Source organism: Penicillium rubens, assembly GCF_028828025.1.
Source record: "Penicillium rubens strain IBT 27055 chromosome Unknown utg000003l_segment0_segment0, whole genome shotgun sequence".
NCBI classification, from domain to species: domain Eukaryota; kingdom Fungi; phylum Ascomycota; class Eurotiomycetes; order Eurotiales; family Aspergillaceae; genus Penicillium; species Penicillium rubens.
The window spans coordinates 2,683,811-2,700,005 of record NW_026890601.1 but is presented as its reverse complement, the minus strand read 5'-3'; the positions used below and the strand labels follow the sequence as shown (position 1 = coordinate 2,700,005).

Sequence of the window (16,195 nt, the reverse complement as noted above, 5' to 3'; positions counted from 1 at the left end):
ATAACCCCACCCGACAGCTCTTAACTATGCACCTCCAGGGCTGGGTACAACAGGGATTATCCCCTCACTTGGTAACCCCTCTCGATACTCTCCTTTCATCTTCTCTTTTCCCTCCAATTCTATTCTACAGATCATAAACATGTCTCGTCCACTAGTAGTCGATGTCCACACCCATGTGTACCCTCCATCGTACATGGCGATGCTGCGCGCTCGCAAGACAGTCCCTTATATCCACGACCCAGCTAGCGGAGACCCGCGCCTGATAATCCTCTCATCAGACGATGACCCATCCATTCCAATCGACGAGCGCGGCCGTCCCGTCGACACATCCTACTCCGACATCAACGTCAAGCTAACCTTCATGCAACAGCACGGCATTGACTGCAGCGTGATCTCTCTCGCAAATCCCTGGCTGGACTTCCTCGACCCTGCCGAGGCCCAGCAATGGGCTGAGCGGATCAACAACGATCTAGAAGAGACCTGTTCCCAGAATAACAAGTCCACCGACCCGGACAACGCTCTCCCGCTGCAGGGGAGATCGACCTTGTCCGCGTTTGCGACTTTACCGCTGAGCGCACCCAGTGCGGATATCATCGTTAACGAAATCAAGAGACTGAAAACCCTGCCTCACATCCGTGGCGTGATCATGGGGACCTCGGGACTGGGAAATGGTCTTGACGACGAACAGCTCGGTCCTGTCTGGGCTGCTCTGGAGGAAACCCAGTTCCTTCTCTTCTTGCACCCTCATTACGGTCTTCCTGATGACGCGTTTGGCGGTGCTGAGGTGACAAAGCGCTACGGCCATGTTCTCCCGCTGGCTCTGGGATTCCCGCTCGAGACGACCATTGCGGTTACCCGCATGCTGCTGTCCCGTGTCTTTGACAAGTTCCCGCGGCTGCAGATCTTGCTGGCGCATTCGGGTGGTACTTTGCCGTTTTTGGCGGGGCGCATCGAGAGCTGTATTTTGCATGAAAGGAAGTTTGTGCAGAATGGTGGCGACGTTCCTGGTCCGCAGAGGAGTATTTGGGATGTTTTGAAGACAAATATCTTCCTTGATGCTGTCGTTTACGGGACTGCTGGACTCAAGGCTGCTGTTGCTGCCGCGGGTACTGATCGTCTTATGTTTGGTAAGCTTCCCACTTTCGTTTTCCGTGTGATTGGGACTGCATCAGGCTAATATATCTCCCAGGCACCGATCATCCGTTCTTCCCGCCTCTGAATGAGGATGAGAAGGAATGGATCAGTGTGACGACCAACTACAGAGCTATTGATGCCACTTTCGAGTCGGAAAAAGAGGCTGTGGCTGCTGTCTTGGGTGGTAATGCTGCTCGTATTTTGAAACTTGAATAAGTACATATACTATCTAGCATAAACATCGTTATACTGATCCGCAGATATAATTATATCACTAAGAACTCGGGTATAAAGTAATAAAGGGAACAAATAAAACAAATGTACCGTCATGAGCACAGATTTCATGATCCGGGCTTTACGTTGGAGCAAGCACGGTCCTCAGCACATCCCAACCTACAAGCCGCCACAGCTCCTGTGTAAGCCAATCTGAAAACTTCCCCTGATCGATCTGTTGGCTATCAAGCACCTGAGGAGGCGGAGTATGCGGACGCCGCAGACCCTCTCGAAACAGACGATCACCAGGCCCAAATACAGCCCGCAGGAGAGTCTTTTGCAGCCGATCTTGGGCATTTGCGACAAATTGACGAGTAGCCGATTCCTCGGGAGGTGATTGATGAGATCCGGCATTGAGCATTCTGTCCAGAAGCCGAACGAGGTACTTGGCTTCCAGCTGTGCCTCATTTGGCATAATACCCTCGTCAGTCATTGCTTCAAGTCCATCTGGGAATGACATCCCGGGGCAGATGCCCATTGGCAGTCGCAGGTCATGGAAAACGTGGAGGGCTAGCATTTTGCCCATGCGATTGAGGACAAGGAATAGGAACCCTTCCATTACTTCTTGGTCTTCGGTTCGAGTTAGATTGAGGGAGAGTGCCATCGTGCAGAGCAAGTCTGCGAGGCGAGAAGCTATTTCATTCTGGGTAGGTGATCTGTTCTCTTTTGTACGCTTGTTTTGTTCAACAAGTTGTGTGGCAGACTTCGGTCCTCCATTGGATTTTGTGTTTTTGCTGGTTGGCTCTTGCTTGGAAATTGCAGTGCAATGCAGAGTCAGTGCTGTCATAGTTGATTCGAACAGACATACGAGGTAGTAGACGACTTGACCTTGGTACTGCATATCATTCTCGGCCCCGGTCATTTTGTGCAATGCTTTGTGCGTGAGGTGGAAAGCAACTGTCACACCATTTATGACAGCATCTGTATCCGGAATATTGGGCTGCTCGGTTTGGGAAGGTTTCTGCTCTGTCATTTCGCTCTCGCTCTGGATAGTCTGGATCAGTTTTTGCTCAGCAGATTTGCAGAGGATGACTGCATCGATAGCCAAAGAATTGGCCTCAGAGCTGCTGTTTGCCTTTCTTTGCAGGGCCTTTTGGACGGTATACAGCTGCCTGCTGAGGCATAAGACTGTAATGACATTAGTTATCATCGTGGCTGGTCTGTCAATGGGACCAAATACCATCTTCTTCTTCCCCTGAATCATCGTCATCCATCAATGGGATGTTTTTCTCCATACTCTTTGCTAGCTTTATTCGTTTCCTAGCCATGTTCGAACTATTCGCGTCCTTCCCAACAAGCGCTTTGCGTTTGTTTGCCGGCAAGGTCCCATTGCCATTGGTGGTGCCTTTGACACGCAGTTTGGCAAGAAGGTCCTCATTACGCTGGTTAAGCTCATGGACTTGGTCTTGTAGCTTGCTCTGTGCTGCCTCGGACCGTTCATACGCTTGCTGCCAGAAGGAAACGCTGTCGAAAAACTTGTCCGTCGCAACGACTTGGCCCAGTTCTTTGGTCTTTTTAATGAACTGCCGAACCTGCAAAATGTAATCTAGAATGTATAGTCAATAATCAAGTGGTCTGAATCTATAGGGACTGCACGTTCGCCTAACCTTTCACGCTTTGGCCTGGTGGTTTTCGCTTGACAACAGCCAGAGCTAGGGCTAGTTGAGGCTTGGTTGGAGGTGTCACACCATGCTTACACTGTGAAATGGTTGTCATGTTGTCAACGGACTCGAATGGGTCATGGCTTGGGATGTGAGTACCGGTTGCTCGGAGAGAGCAGAAACACTAAAGTACACACGTGCCCAGAATTATATATATCTTCATCCTCCTCACAGTCTTAGCCACAATAATAATTAGATTTGTTTTTCCTATATCTACGACAAAAAGCAGACAAGGCTTTAAGTACCGAAGGGTTTATTTGGCTAATTCATTTAGTAAATAATCGATTTCCTCGTGGTTTTGCATTTGTGATCTCACAGTATACCAGTTGACGGCCTGAGGCGAAACAGATCCACCGCCCAATCCGAACTCCTACAAATTTCCGTCTCAACAACAACCTCACTTTCAAGACCTCTAATCTAGGGATATTTTCCTCTTGGGGCCATCGCTGTGCTCTGGATTACCTACCCCCTAACCCAGCAAGAACAGAGACGAAAACAGAAATATCAAATCCGCCACTTCATCTCCAAATACCTCTCGGGCGACATCCAGTCGCATAAACCACCAAGATGCCAAACGACGATCTCAAGGCGCACGCCGCCTCAAACCAAGATTTCTACGCTCTGCTAGACATCCAGCCAGCCGCTACAGAAACCGAGATCCGCCGCGCATACCGACGCACCGCCCTAAAATACCACCCGGACAAGATCCAAAATCCCACCGCAGCAGATATCGACAAATTTCACTTCCTCCAGATTGCCTACGATGTACTATCCGACACCTCAGTGCGGCAGCTCTACGACAATGCGCGGGAAGCGCGGCAGCGCAAACAGCGCGAGCGGGAGATGATGGGAGCGGCGAAACGAAAGATGCGCGAAGACCTAGAAGCGCGGGAGAGGGGCAGGCGCCGCGGAAATGGGTGGCGCTGGTATCAAGCAAGGTGTCAAGAGATCGTGGGCGATGGACGGCGATGAGGATGCGGAAGAGAGGCTGCAGCGGGAGATTGACAGGATTGCGGAGGATGGGCGACGGAGGCGACGCGAGGCTGAGGAAAAGGCAAGGAAGGCGTTTGAGGACGAACAGAAGAAAATTCAGCAGCAGGAAGAGGAGGCTCGCAGGGCGGCGGATCGGAGTAGCCAGCGCGTGGACCGCTCGAAGGAGGGTGGTGGCGCGCAAGTCCCTGAGCTCGAGCGTGCGGTGAAAGTACGCTGGGTGCGGGAGGGCCGTGGGCTGGAACTCGATATTGAACAGTTGGCGGTTCTGTTCAAGTCGTTCGGGAAGATCGAGAATACTTTTGCGCTCAAAGACAAACGCCAACGGATCGGGGAGAACAAGGAGAAGAAGACTGTTGCGACGGGCGTGGTGGTCTTCACGTCTATCGTGAGCGCTCATACTGCCGTTCTCGACAGCGAGAAGAAACTTCGTCAACATGCTGGTCAAGATGGCGAATGGGGCCTTATCGAGTCCGTATTCTGGGCCTCCGGCACCCAGCCTGATCTAGGTCCTGATATATCATCCAAGCCCGACCCGGCTGAGCCCGCACCTGCACCACCAGGGCCCTCTGCCGACACTTCCAGCAGGTCTTCTAAACCATCATTCAATTTCCAGGGCTTGAAAACAGCTCCCCCATCCGACAAAGCACCCTCGTTTGGCTCATTCGCTTCTGCATCTGCTGCGGCAGCTGCTCCAAGTGCAGCGTCATTCAATCCATCCACAAAGTCTCCAGCCGCGCCCAGTCTACAGGAAGTGATGATGATGCGGCTGAAGAACGCACAGCGTGAGAAGGAGCGCAAGGCTCTCGAAGAAGAGCTGATACGAGAAGACGAGGCCGCAGATGCAGCAGAAGCAGCGACACCGAAAGGCGCGTAGCCCTCACGCTTCACAGGAGCTGATTTCGTTTCGGCATTTTTGAAAAAGATCAAGCCTAATTCTTCTACTATTGTATTTAGATTCAAGAGATACCCCAGAGCACGTTGTATTTACAATGTTGAGTTGAATAGAGATACAAGAGCTATTTACATCATATCATTTTGCGCTGTGTTATATTATACATGAGTGGTGATTAGCCACTTGGGCATCTTAGTCTCGGTGCGCTTCCGCTTCGGCTTCCTCTTCCTCTAATTGCTCGACAAATTCCCGTGCCCGTTCGCCCTCTACTTCAGGCTTACGGGGTTTCTCCTCTTTGCCACCGGAGATGAAATCTCTAAGCCAAGGCGGAACGAAAGCACGGACTCCAACCTCATTAGGCTGTTCGACTTCCGGGGCCCAGGATAGCTTGAAGTGGTGTTCATGAGGACGAGCAGGAGCCTCACCCATGAGCGCAATATCGGTCATAACTTCAAGACGGCACAGCGCAAGGCCAATGTTGCCAATGCCATTAAGGAACGTTCCCGCACTGCGGTTTCGGCGAGTAGCGGCACCAGCCTTAACAATATCAGCTTCACCAGAAGGGAAAGTCAATTGGAAAGACGGATCGTATGTGAGGGTATCCGGGGCACTCTGGGCATCCTGACCCAAATCGTAAAGCTGAACCGGCAAAAGACGCTTCCGTGTAACACCACGGTGGTGTGTGCGAATCGTTAATTCCTGGCCGACATAACAGCCCTTGCGGAAATCGATACCACGAGCCATATCCATATTGCACTGCAAAGGCAAAGCCGATCCACTAATAACCTCCGCCTGGCCCTCCGCAACACCGTGCAAGATACGACGGACGGTGTACGAGTCCAGCGGGACCTCGGGCCCAGCCACCTGTGCCTCATCCGGGAAGTAGGTGCGCAGACCGTCCGAGCCAGGCGTGATAATGCGGGATCCGAAGCCAGGGGCACGCGTGTCAATGCACCCGGCAATTTCGGAGGTGGGTGAGAAGGGCGAGGGTGATTCCGACTCCAGACTGTATGCAGCCCACCGTTGCGGCTCGGCGTGGTTCTTCCAGGAGGACCAGATTGTGCGCTCGCCTTCCTCCAGAGCGCGGAGCTTGAGCTTCGCGCGGAGCTTGTGTTTCTTGAGGTGTTTCAACAGGACCGGGACTTGGTTCTTGTCTATCTCCACTAGCCAGCCTGACTCGGCACCCTGGGCCTCCGCGCCGGGGAGCGGGTAAATGAAGGCATCGTTCAGAACTCGCCCTTGTGAATTGAGGAATGCGGTATATGCGCCTGTACGTCGGATGCTTCGGTTCGGGTCATTGGCTACTAGCATATTTTGGGTTATCAGGCCCTGGAGGAAGGTTGTGCTGTCGATGCCGGTGATGGAGATCAATCCGCGGTTTGTGAGTCGGCTGTACCCTGCCGACGGCGGGAAGGGGGCATTTTGGCTCTGTTCGGTACGCTGTGCTGTGGTTGAGAATAGCCTACTATGTGTCAGGCAGCGACCACAGACCGAGGGGCGCGGGCGCATCATGGTTGAGTTGGTGTTGCGGAGCCAATGTGAGTTCATCTATTTCTTTACAAAGGACGGACCCGATGACGTTGGGCGGTGGATTGTGGCAGAAAGTAGGTTTGAGCCTAGGTACATACGGAGTACTCCGTACTGACATGTAGAAGCTACAATTGTTGAGGTGTAAGAATAATTGGTTCCAATGTTACACTGTTGCTAGGTATGTCACGCGTGCCTGGCAAAGGGCTACTGCAAAGCCACCTGGGCAAGGATTCAGCCGAACACAGAGAGCTACTTGTTGCCCTTGGCCACTCCCTCCAAGAACTCAAGCAAAAACGCCTTGTTGCTTGGAGAGGATATCTGTTGACCGTGAGCGTGTGCACCGCCATCGGATGGCGCACCGTGACGAGAAATAGAATCTCCGCTGCTCGGACGATTGCGAGATGAGATCGGGCTGACAAAACCCGAGAATCCTGCCGGCTGCTGGTTGACGGCGGCTCGGGAGTCGAACGGGGTCGCAGAAACAGGTGACGGAGAGACAGGCGCCTTGCTGAAGAGAGACAAAAGTGAAGCTTTCTGCTCAGCAGTTTGACTCGGCCGACGGTCAAAATTGCCCTGTGGGGCCAGGCCCTGGGTACCGGTTTCAGCACCTGGCAAATTCAATTTACGTTCAGTACCTTCCGTTCGAGGAGCTGTCGCCATCAATGCTTCGTATCCGGACTTTTCGGATCGACGGAGAATCTGGGGTTGGAAATTCTTGATAGGCTCGGGCGACTTCACAGGCAGAACAGGGGCTGCTTGCGCAACTGGTCTCGACGAGGATACCTCCCGTTTGACAGAATGAGGTCGCGATAGAATGGTTATCGGCGAGGATAGCTGCTGGGGCTGGGGTTGCTCCCGCCTGTTCGCATGGTTCTTTCGGTACGCTGCACTGTTTGACTTATGCGTTTTGGTAAACGTCTCAAATTGTGGCATGTTCAACGGTCCAGAAACGGTAGCTGAAGTCTGACTTTCTCCCGGAAGACTCGTCGCTGCGCTAGCCTGGGGCATGGGTAGGTTGTGGTGGTCGCGAGGACGCTGGAGAAGCTGCTTCTCTGGAGGCGCCGCAGAGGGCACAACAGGATTACCTAACAGCTCTGCTGGTTCAGAGCCACGGGCATTTTGAGGGCCTTTTAGCAAACTCAAAAGACTATCCTGACGCTGAGACGTCTTACGCACGTGGGAAGAGCCCTGCACCGGAGCCGCCAACGTGGCTGGGCTCGGACCCTTCGGGGTCTTAACCTTGAAGGCTTCCAAGAGTGCCAGAGAATGACTTGTGAGCTTCGGCGGAGGCAACTTGCTCGCCGGCGGGACAACAGGGCCCCGGGTTTGAGATAACTGAGCGGATTCAGAGAACTCAGGATCTCCTGTCCGTTGAAACGGTGCGGGCATATGGCTCGGATTCGGAACGCCAGGGGCCATAGGAGGCTGATTATGGTGCTGATATTGAGACATAGTGGTGGTTTGCGGGAATTGTGGTATCGCGTGAGGTTTAGGATACCAATTAGGCGCACTCGTCGGGGGTGCATTGCCAGTAGGAACCTGTGCGTCATCCAAGGAGTGCTGGATATGAGGTTGAGACGGGATGGTGTGAAATGGTGTCGAGTTCTGCCGCATAAAAGGGGATGGACCCATGTTCTGCTGCTGCTGAGGGAAGCCTGGGAAGAAATTGGGGCCTAAATGAGGCCGTTGTTCAGAAGATTGCATGTTGGACTGATATACATTAGGTGACGCCATAGAATTACTGAGGGAATCCTGAAGCGACGTCTCTTGATGTCCACGCTGCAACAACGCAAGAAGCTCATTCGCCTTGGACGGGTCAACAGCAGAAGCCCGAACTGGCTCGTGGCCTGGTGTATGAACTTGAACTTGCGCTGGTGCGCCGCCGATCTTCAAAAGGCGTTTGAGGTGATCTGAAGCATCTTGCGCCGAGGTTACCTCAGGAAGATCGCTTGGAATGGCCATTTGCGCGGGGAGCATCCCTGGAGTGCCATTGGTATGGCCATTTTCATCCATAGAAACATATCCCTCCGCCCGTGAAACCTGATTCGCACTAGGCTGGGATCTCGCTTCAAGCTTCTTCTGCTGCGCTATCCACTTTTTTAGTGGGCTGAGAAACGGGGCAACCATGTAGAACTTGTTCGCATTCGCGACTGCGAGTCCTTCATCGTGCTGCTTATTTTTCTTTAGCGTTGGCAACTCTGAAAGCTTGTACCACTCAATCTTGCTGATTTCCTTTCGCGTGCGCGGCTCAAAGTAAGTATCACGGAGCACACCTCGGAAGACGTAGAGTCGCATGTGCTGTTCTCGCATCGTAATCTCAATGTATTTGACATCGTCGTCATTCTTAACCAGGTCGGCCTCCCGGACATCGAACCCAGTCTCTTCGTAGACCTCACGAATAGCACAATCAAGATCCTTCTCGCCCTTGTTGATTTTACCGCGGGGAAAACTCCAGTTGGCACCCTTCTTCCAGCCTTTGACTAGAACAACCTCGTCCATATCTTGGTTCAACAAGATCGCACCACGGACCGGCACGCGTGTCTTGTAATCAAGGAATTCTTGGAAGGCAGCCAAATGGTGGTAATGGGACCATGACGACATAAGCGGGCAATGTTGGAAAATACGCATAGCAAATGTCTTCAAGTTCATTGACGGCAGTGCAGGGTCAAGTGGACGAATGAAGTCTTCGTAAAACCATTGTGCCTCTTCGACTTGAAAACATATCCGTTCGACCGACTCAAGCTCCTCGCGCGGGAGGTTGATGATGAAACGGACACATAAATCATCCAGCCCTGTTAGCAACGGCCCACCGGCCTCGGTCAGCGGCCTGTCGTCATTCCAATCAATCAACAACCAGGCACTCACAATCTTCTAACCGCATATTTGTTTCGGTCATATCGATAAGTAGGCTCTGGCATTTCAAAACCTTGGAGGCTGAGGAATAACTGCCCACTCAATCCGACAGCGCAAACGGTCGAAATAAGCAAGCAACACGGTGGAGGGAACAGCTTCCAGGGAGGGTGGACCAACCCAGGGCTGTGTGGATATAGCGTATGGAACGGGGTAGAGACTAATCTCAGCAGGTGTGCAGTATGCGAAGGTAGTCAAAGTTCCAATCCAGTCAGACAAAAGAGTTGAATGAGGCGTTGGGAGGCAGAGCAATGATCGGAGCTGCCCAAGGTGGTGATCGGGTGACTAAGGTAATGTGTGGCGGTGATGATCTAAATCCATGCGCCACATGTAGATGTGGCTGTGTTGCGGGTTCCAAGATTCAAGGGTTATGACGTCTTGTCGCGGAAAACAGTTGATCTCCCTGGAATCCCTTTATTCTTTGGGCTTGCTATATTAATCCCACCTGGTTTCAAAAGCCAACTATCTTCTTCAACTACTCTTATGCGCCCTTTGTTCTCGCCAAAAAAATAAAGTGAAACGAGCGCCTACTGAAACCCCTGTCTATCCAACCAGGAAAGGCTTAGGGCCTGAAAGGATCAAAGGCTATACATAGTCTATTTTAGTTGCCCTTGCACGACATTCGACTATTTCTTCAGCGCATTCCCAGGAAGATTCTAACTTCCACAACTACTTTTATTTCCAGTGAAACACTGTGATCTAAACGAACATGTCGAAAGTCCTGGTGTCTCTGATTGGCAAAAAGGTGCTGGGTGAAACCGCCAAGAATCACTTTGGTACTGAGGTGAGTCCACTTGAACAAACATTCATTTGCTCTGCGAATAGAGGTCAGGCTGACCCAATCTTTCCTATCTACCTAGGACCCCTACTTCGAAGAAGTTCCTGCTTCACGCCTCGGTCGTACATTTGGGAAGAAGACTCAAAAGCGTCGCAAGGCCATCCCGCCGGGCCTCTCTGAGCATGATGCCAAAGTCTTGACCAAGGTCAAGCGCAGAGCATACCAGCTGGACTATGCTCTTTGCAACTTGTGCGGAATCCGTTTCGGCTGGGGAAGTGTGATTGGACTTATTCCATTGTGAGTTCCACCGGGATATATTGCACTAGCACCAGGGGACCAATGCTAACAAATGAACCCCAGCATCGGCGACGTTGGCGACGCTGCGCTCGCAATGATGGTTGTGAAATCTTGCGAAGGGATCGAGGGTGGACTACCTCCTGCTTTGCGCATGAAGATGTTGATCAATGTGATACTCGACTTCATCGTCGGCCTCGTCCCTTTCGTTGGTGATCTTGCCGATGCAGTGTACAAAGCGAATACCAGAAATGCTGTCATTCTCGAAGGTCATCTGCGCGAAATGGGTGCCAAAGCGGCCTCACAGCGGAGCAGAAGGAGACAGGAGCCAATAGTCGACGTCGACAACAGCCTTCCCGATGCATTTGATAGGCAAGAACATGGAGTTGAGGACAACCGTCCACCGGCCTATGAAAATGTGAACCACACTGCCCCCCATCCCACCAGACAGTCCCGGAGCAAGTCATTTGGCAGATGGTTTGGCGGAGCGAGTCATCCAGAAGCTGATTTGGAACGTGGTGGAGCGAGGTAGTACATGATGCATGAAGATATTGATATCGTAGTTCCAGATACCCCGTGATTGTTTGTTGATGGTTTCAGGTGATGTTCGCCATTAGTTCATTTAATTTTGTCATGAATCAAGGATATTTCTCTTCAGCAAAGCTCGTCAGGTCGAGACCGCATACATCCGTAGCAGAATTGAGAACTGTGGTTATCTTCGGCCTGATTTGCAACAGTAACTCCGGAGTTACCCTTCACATTTCCCAGTAGACTAGCGCAAAGAGCACACGTTGGTGCACCATCAGAAGCGGATGGGTTGAGCTTGTTTGCGGTTCTGGCTACGTTCGCCATGACACCCGGATACTTTGCGCCTTGATTCTGAACATATCGCAGCATCAACTCGTCAATAGAAAGGTTCTTGGTAAGAACATTTTCCGACGGTGGTTGGTCGGGTATGACAACATCGGAGAGCTCGGCACAGACACTCTCATATTGGAGCAACTCAGCCTTATACAGATCACGGAGCGGGTACTCGAACCTCACACCCCAGGGAGACATGCCGTCGGATACCTGCCAGGTGAGGGAAGACCCACGTCCCTTGGCAACACCCGCAAGCGCTTTCGCAGCGAGACGGCTGTCCGAATCACCCCAAATGATTGATTCACATCCAGACTTTTTCGCAAATTCAACGATCAGTCTGGTCAGCAAAACGGTGTCGACGTCGGTCCTGGAAGTGGGGGTGGAAATGGATGCACGGAAGGCGGCTAAGCGCTCTTCGTTCGATCGCGTGCTGTCGTCTATAAATTTGGATCCTGCATATTCCTTCATTATACCTACCATCTCCGGGGCATAATCGAAGATACTATGAAAGGGTATCCGACTAATAGTGTGCATCGGGAAATTCTTTTGAAGAGCTTCGTAGTTCTGATCAAAGGGAATGCCTGTAGCCGCAACGGTTGAAGGTTCGATGACCAAAATCTTGAAGTCGTACCCTACAGGGCGTCCATTGTCCAGACGATGTTGTCGATCGGTATTCAATATATGCAACAAGACCGAGGAGGAAACACCGAGAGAGACGGGGAGAAGCAACTGGGTTTTGGGGCCATCAAGGCCAAAAGCTCTGTAAACGCTCAAGCGGGACTGAACCTTGTGTGCTATAAAGCGCTTAAAGCACAGGCTATAAAAGAGTCAGAAACCATGAGCTGGAGGGGTTGTGGATTGTCGACTTGTCGCATACCTGCAAAGTTGCCTCTTGCGGACAGTGAGCTCGAATTCTGCATCCTTGCATTCCATGCATGGCTTGTTCAGTTCTTTTGCTGGCATGATGACTGCTGCAAAGGTGAGCTCTCGACTGGATATTGAAAAAAAAGTTGACCAAAGTCGGAAACTAAAAAATAGTGGCGGTGCTTAGATAATGGCCACGCGCGGCTTCCCCGGTTTGGGGGCCATCGGGTTAAACAACACCTTAGCCTTACAACCTTCTAAACACATCTTACCATATTCGGCTCTTCATCGTCTTGCTCATATTTTTGCTTTCATGCTGTGTGGTCTTAAAGACCTCAACCCGAATTTCGGAGCATAGTCTCGCTTCAACTCTACGGTCGCCATGAAGGGCTGGCTCCAGACCTTGGGCTTGACGGCCCTATTAGCAAGCTATGCGCTTGCTAACGATGCCGAACTGGTATGTTCCTATGTTTACAGTCCATTCAATTGATTACTGTCAGGGGCTAACTTTGTTCTGCAGAAATCTGATGATGCGCACCGACAACGATGCTCAGGGATGTACAGTCGTAAGGCTTGGGGAGGAGATGTTGACCCCTTCATTTTGGTGAAATTTACCAAGTCGGAATCCCAGGAAAGTGATCCTTTGGCTAGTTTGGTGATCTTTGAATGGTCCGACGAGGGATTGATTGGCCAGTACGCAGCCGATGATGCTGAGGTATGTCTGTCAACTCCTTGGAAACAACCGACGTGGCTAATCATTGAGGTTAGGTCAAGGAAACAATCTGCGATGCCTCCAACGTTGAGGCAAATATCTGTACTCAAGAACAGCTCGGCTCTTTTGTTCTCGCTAGCAATGCCACCGACACCTCGAAAAGCCCCATCATCTCGAAAGCAATCCACCTAAACAATCCCGACGCCGTGAAATACCCCGTCAGAAAGACTGGATTCTACTGCGTGAGCACGTATGCATACTCCGGTCAGGACTACAAAGCGGTGGTTACCTTCCGAAACTCATACGGCGAGCTTCCCGCTGCACAAATCGCAAAGCTTCCATTTTATGGGGCCTTGACGATCGTGTACGCTGTTATTGGAGCGTATGTAACTTCTAGAATCGATGGACTCGATAGGTTTTGGGGTGGATGCTGACGCATAATCCTAGATTCTGGGCCTTCCTTTACGTGCAAAACCGTTATGACATATGTACGTTGAGTGGCCTTCTGCTATCGGAGCCATGCTAACACTGAATAGTGCCCGTCCAAAACTATATCACTGCAATCTTGGTATTCCTGATCGTCGAGCAGCTGATGACCTGGGGATTCTACGGTAAGAGGCAGCGACCTATGTCTTGTTTGACTCCATCTGACTTTTCTAGAATACCAGAACCGTCATGGTCTAAATGCCGGCGCAAAGGCACTCATGGTCATTGTGGCAGTACTCAATGCGGGCAGAAATGCTTTTTCTTTCTTCCTCCTCCTAATTGTCTGCATGGGCTACGGCGTGGTGAAGCATTCATTGGGCCGAACCATGATATACGTTCGCATCTTGGCCATTGGTCACTTCGTGTTCGCAGTCGTCTACTCAGTTGCTAGTCTTTCGATCACCCCCGATAGCGCTGGTCCTCTGGTGCTTCTGATTGTCCTGCCCCTTGCCGGAACATTGACGGCTTTCTACGTGTGGACCTTGAATTCTCTAAACGCGACGATGAAGGACCTTATCGATAGAAAGCAAAAGACCAAGGCGATGATGTACAAGAAGCTGTGGTGGTGTATTCTCGGCAGCATCATTGTGATCTTCGGTTTCTTCTTTATCAACTCGTTCGCTTTCGCTGGACGCAGTGACGCCAGCTTTGTGCCTGAGCACTGGAAAGCGAGATGGTTCGTTCTGGACGGCTGGCTAAATCTAGTTTACCTGTTCGATATCGGATTTGTGGCTTATCTATGGCGACCAACTGTCAACAACCGCCGCTTCGCCATGAGTGATGAGGTATGGAACCGTTCCGTAAATAACCACGAGAAAAGTCGAGGTACTAATATTTCTTACAGCTTGCTCAAGACGACGATGGATTCGAGATTCGATCATTCGGCAGTGGGTTGGATGAAGAAGATGCCTATGATGCTCCCCCGGATTATCCTGGCAGCTCAGCCGCCGAGGGCCGTCGGGATCTTTCCCCAGTTCCTCCCAAGCCCTTCTCCTCCTCGGCACCCCGCCATCGTGAGTCACTCGACGAAGAAACAATATTCGCAGTCGGTGAAGAGGATGGTGAGAGGTGGTCCGAGGATGAAGAGTCGCCTCGCAATTCAAGCGAGAGACAGAGACTCACCAGCAAAGACAAGGATTAGACTGAACATTCACTCATTGTTTCTTTTTTATTGCGGTTGTTATTCTTGATTAGTGTAAAAGCCGATCAGGACCGGACATCTGGTAAATTGATGGGGTTGTCATTTCACTTAATGTACAACCTGCCTCTCTAGGGCAAGGATGCAAGCATGTCATGGCGTTGGTCTTTCACACTTATGTCGAATACTTAGTTCTCCTAGCTCATTTTAGTCATATTATTGGCTTATACATGTTTCTTAGCTACCTACCTAGGTACGTGCTTGATTTCCTCTGCCACTTCTTGGCTTTACCTTTCCGCTTTAGTGAGCGCCCCTATGCAACACGCTAGTCCAATCACGTGCAACCCTCCTCTTTAGATGGCCTCGTCCCGTCAAAAAAGAATTCCCAACGGTGACATTCCAAGAAGTTGTTAGTTATGTCAGCGAGGCTTATGCCTGGTTTGTCAGGCCAGGCCTCATTGTTTGCTAGCTATATTAGCTAGCCTGGATCTGTCAGAGAATCAATCTCTTCCTTCTTTCTCACTCTCCCCTTCTGGCTATGCCAGATCAGAAGTTAGCTTTTCTGAGACGACACTAAAGTTAGAGAGGGACATCGCTTGGTGGATCAATGGATCAAAGGGCGAAGTGAGAGTGGGGATCACTATCGACATCAAAAGAGGATCTCACTCCATTGAAATCAAATCCTGGACACCAGAATTGGACCCATCACTACGCAATATCCATGTCACAGCAGGTGGTCGCCAGGTTATCGATAGGCACATCGAAATCCACCGCCACCTCGAATGACTCAGAGAATTCTCATTACGAGAGGGAGAGATGGCTCAAGCCCTACGGTTAAAGGAGGGCCCTTGACTATACCATTTCACACTCTGCTATTGGACAAGCCAAGACAAGGCGAGGGTGATCTCGTGTTCACAGCGGGAATGATGTTACATGATTTGGCAGAACGTATCTGGAATGCGATTGACGACGCCGATGGGATCAAGGCCAAGAAGAGGAACAAATAATCACACTGCGTGATCAATACAGCCTCAGATGAGACTGGGCTCTCTATACCTCCTTTTTTTGTTCTTCGTGACAGAAACCTATCTGTATTGTAATGCATGATACTAGACCTTACCAACTCCCACTCCTTGGCTTTCCCTTTCCGTCTTACTCAGTGCCGCTTTTTGCTTAATGAGTATAGCCCCTGGAGCTGACCTCGGGACTGCTCTTAAAGACAAAACAAGATACAAAGGGCCGGGTTTGACTTCATCTCTACATATGTAGGAACATTGTCTTGTCCGAACAAAAACAGCGCATATGAATATAAACGCAAAATAGTTTTGCGAATGCACATGTTGACCCTTAACTCCCGTTCTCTTGATTCGTCTAGGTACGCTTCAATCCCATATTCTAAATGACATATTGAGAACATGATGTTACTCAACTAGCCTAACAGCTTCTGTCGTCTCATTCTAGGCTTATGGGAATCTCGGGGGCGGCTAAGATTGGACAACCAGGTAGGGTCCAAAGATTATCTTTATGAACTATCTAGGTAGTAAGGAAAATTGACAAAGTAAGGGCTATCGTCGCTAGGCATTTGCTAGAATATTAGGAACTTGCTCTTATTTTATAAACCGCTTGATAGAGGTGCTGAACTCACGTTAAATTTTGAGTTCCTCTCGGA

The 16,195-nt window shown here is 50.8% G+C and overlaps 9 protein-coding genes across 9 annotated transcripts; 5 read left to right on the top strand and 4 right to left on the bottom strand.

Annotated features, from left to right (window-relative positions):
- Window positions 1-139: 139 nt before the first annotated feature.
- On the top strand, window positions 140-1,350 carry N7525_007237 (amidohydrolase family protein; the record flags this gene model as incomplete). Its single annotated transcript, XM_002567763.1, has 2 exons — window positions 140-1,127; window positions 1,190-1,350. The coding sequence occupies 2 exons, from the start codon at window positions 140-142 to the stop codon at window positions 1,348-1,350; spliced, it is 1,149 nt and encodes a 382-aa protein (XP_002567809.1).
- Window positions 1,351-1,489: 139 nt separating this feature from the next.
- On the bottom strand, window positions 1,490-3,123 carry N7525_007236 (uncharacterized protein; the record flags this gene model as incomplete). The annotated part of the gene is made up of 3 exons (XM_061213954.1): window positions 1,490-2,535; window positions 2,588-2,953; window positions 3,015-3,123. 3 exons carry the CDS (start codon window positions 3,121-3,123, stop codon window positions 1,490-1,492), a joined length of 1,521 nt encoding a protein of 506 aa, XP_061068385.1.
- Window positions 3,124-3,635: 512 nt separating this feature from the next.
- N7525_007235 (putative cell cycle control protein (Cwf23)) lies at window positions 3,636-4,935 on the top strand (the record flags this gene model as incomplete). The annotated part of the gene is given in 2 exon segments (XM_061213953.1): window positions 3,636-4,006; window positions 4,017-4,935. 2 exon segments carry the CDS (start codon window positions 3,636-3,638, stop codon window positions 4,933-4,935), a joined length of 1,290 nt encoding a protein of 429 aa, XP_061068384.1.
- Window positions 4,936-5,145: 210 nt separating this feature from the next.
- Window positions 5,146-6,465, bottom strand: N7525_007234 (YgfZ/GcvT domain-containing protein; the record flags this gene model as incomplete). Its single annotated transcript, XM_002567760.2, has 1 exon — window positions 5,146-6,465. One exon carries the CDS (start codon window positions 6,463-6,465, stop codon window positions 5,146-5,148), a length of 1,320 nt encoding a protein of 439 aa, XP_002567806.2.
- A 267-nt stretch (window positions 6,466-6,732) lies between these two features.
- On the bottom strand, window positions 6,733-9,379 carry N7525_007233 (decapping enzyme complex catalytic subunit DCP2; the record flags this gene model as incomplete). Its single annotated transcript, XM_061213952.1, has 2 exons — window positions 6,733-9,275; window positions 9,349-9,379. 2 exons carry the CDS (start codon window positions 9,377-9,379, stop codon window positions 6,733-6,735), a joined length of 2,574 nt encoding a protein of 857 aa, XP_061068383.1.
- A 723-nt stretch (window positions 9,380-10,102) lies between these two features.
- N7525_007232 (DUF4112 domain-containing protein) lies at window positions 10,103-10,997 on the top strand (the record flags this gene model as incomplete). The annotated part of the gene is made up of 3 exons (XM_061213951.1): window positions 10,103-10,177; window positions 10,254-10,468; window positions 10,532-10,997. The coding sequence occupies 3 exons, from the start codon at window positions 10,103-10,105 to the stop codon at window positions 10,995-10,997; spliced, it is 756 nt and encodes a 251-aa protein (XP_061068382.1).
- Window positions 10,998-11,119: 122 nt separating this feature from the next.
- On the bottom strand, window positions 11,120-12,289 carry N7525_007231 (uncharacterized protein; the record flags this gene model as incomplete). Its single annotated transcript, XM_002567757.1, has 2 exons — window positions 11,120-12,143; window positions 12,204-12,289. The coding sequence occupies 2 exons, from the start codon at window positions 12,287-12,289 to the stop codon at window positions 11,120-11,122; spliced, it is 1,110 nt and encodes a 369-aa protein (XP_002567803.1).
- Window positions 12,290-12,572: 283 nt separating this feature from the next.
- N7525_007230 (uncharacterized protein) lies at window positions 12,573-14,529 on the top strand (the record flags this gene model as incomplete). The annotated part of the gene is made up of 7 exons (XM_002567756.1): window positions 12,573-12,647; window positions 12,711-12,905; window positions 12,959-13,284; window positions 13,350-13,390; window positions 13,439-13,513; window positions 13,563-14,173; window positions 14,233-14,529. The coding sequence occupies 7 exons, from the start codon at window positions 12,573-12,575 to the stop codon at window positions 14,527-14,529; spliced, it is 1,620 nt and encodes a 539-aa protein (XP_002567802.1).
- A 779-nt stretch (window positions 14,530-15,308) lies between these two features.
- On the top strand, window positions 15,309-15,533 carry N7525_007229 (uncharacterized protein; the record flags this gene model as incomplete). Its single annotated transcript, XM_002567755.2, has 1 exon — window positions 15,309-15,533. One exon carries the CDS (start codon window positions 15,309-15,311, stop codon window positions 15,531-15,533), a length of 225 nt encoding a protein of 74 aa, XP_002567801.2.
- Window positions 15,534-16,195: the final 662 nt, after the last annotated feature.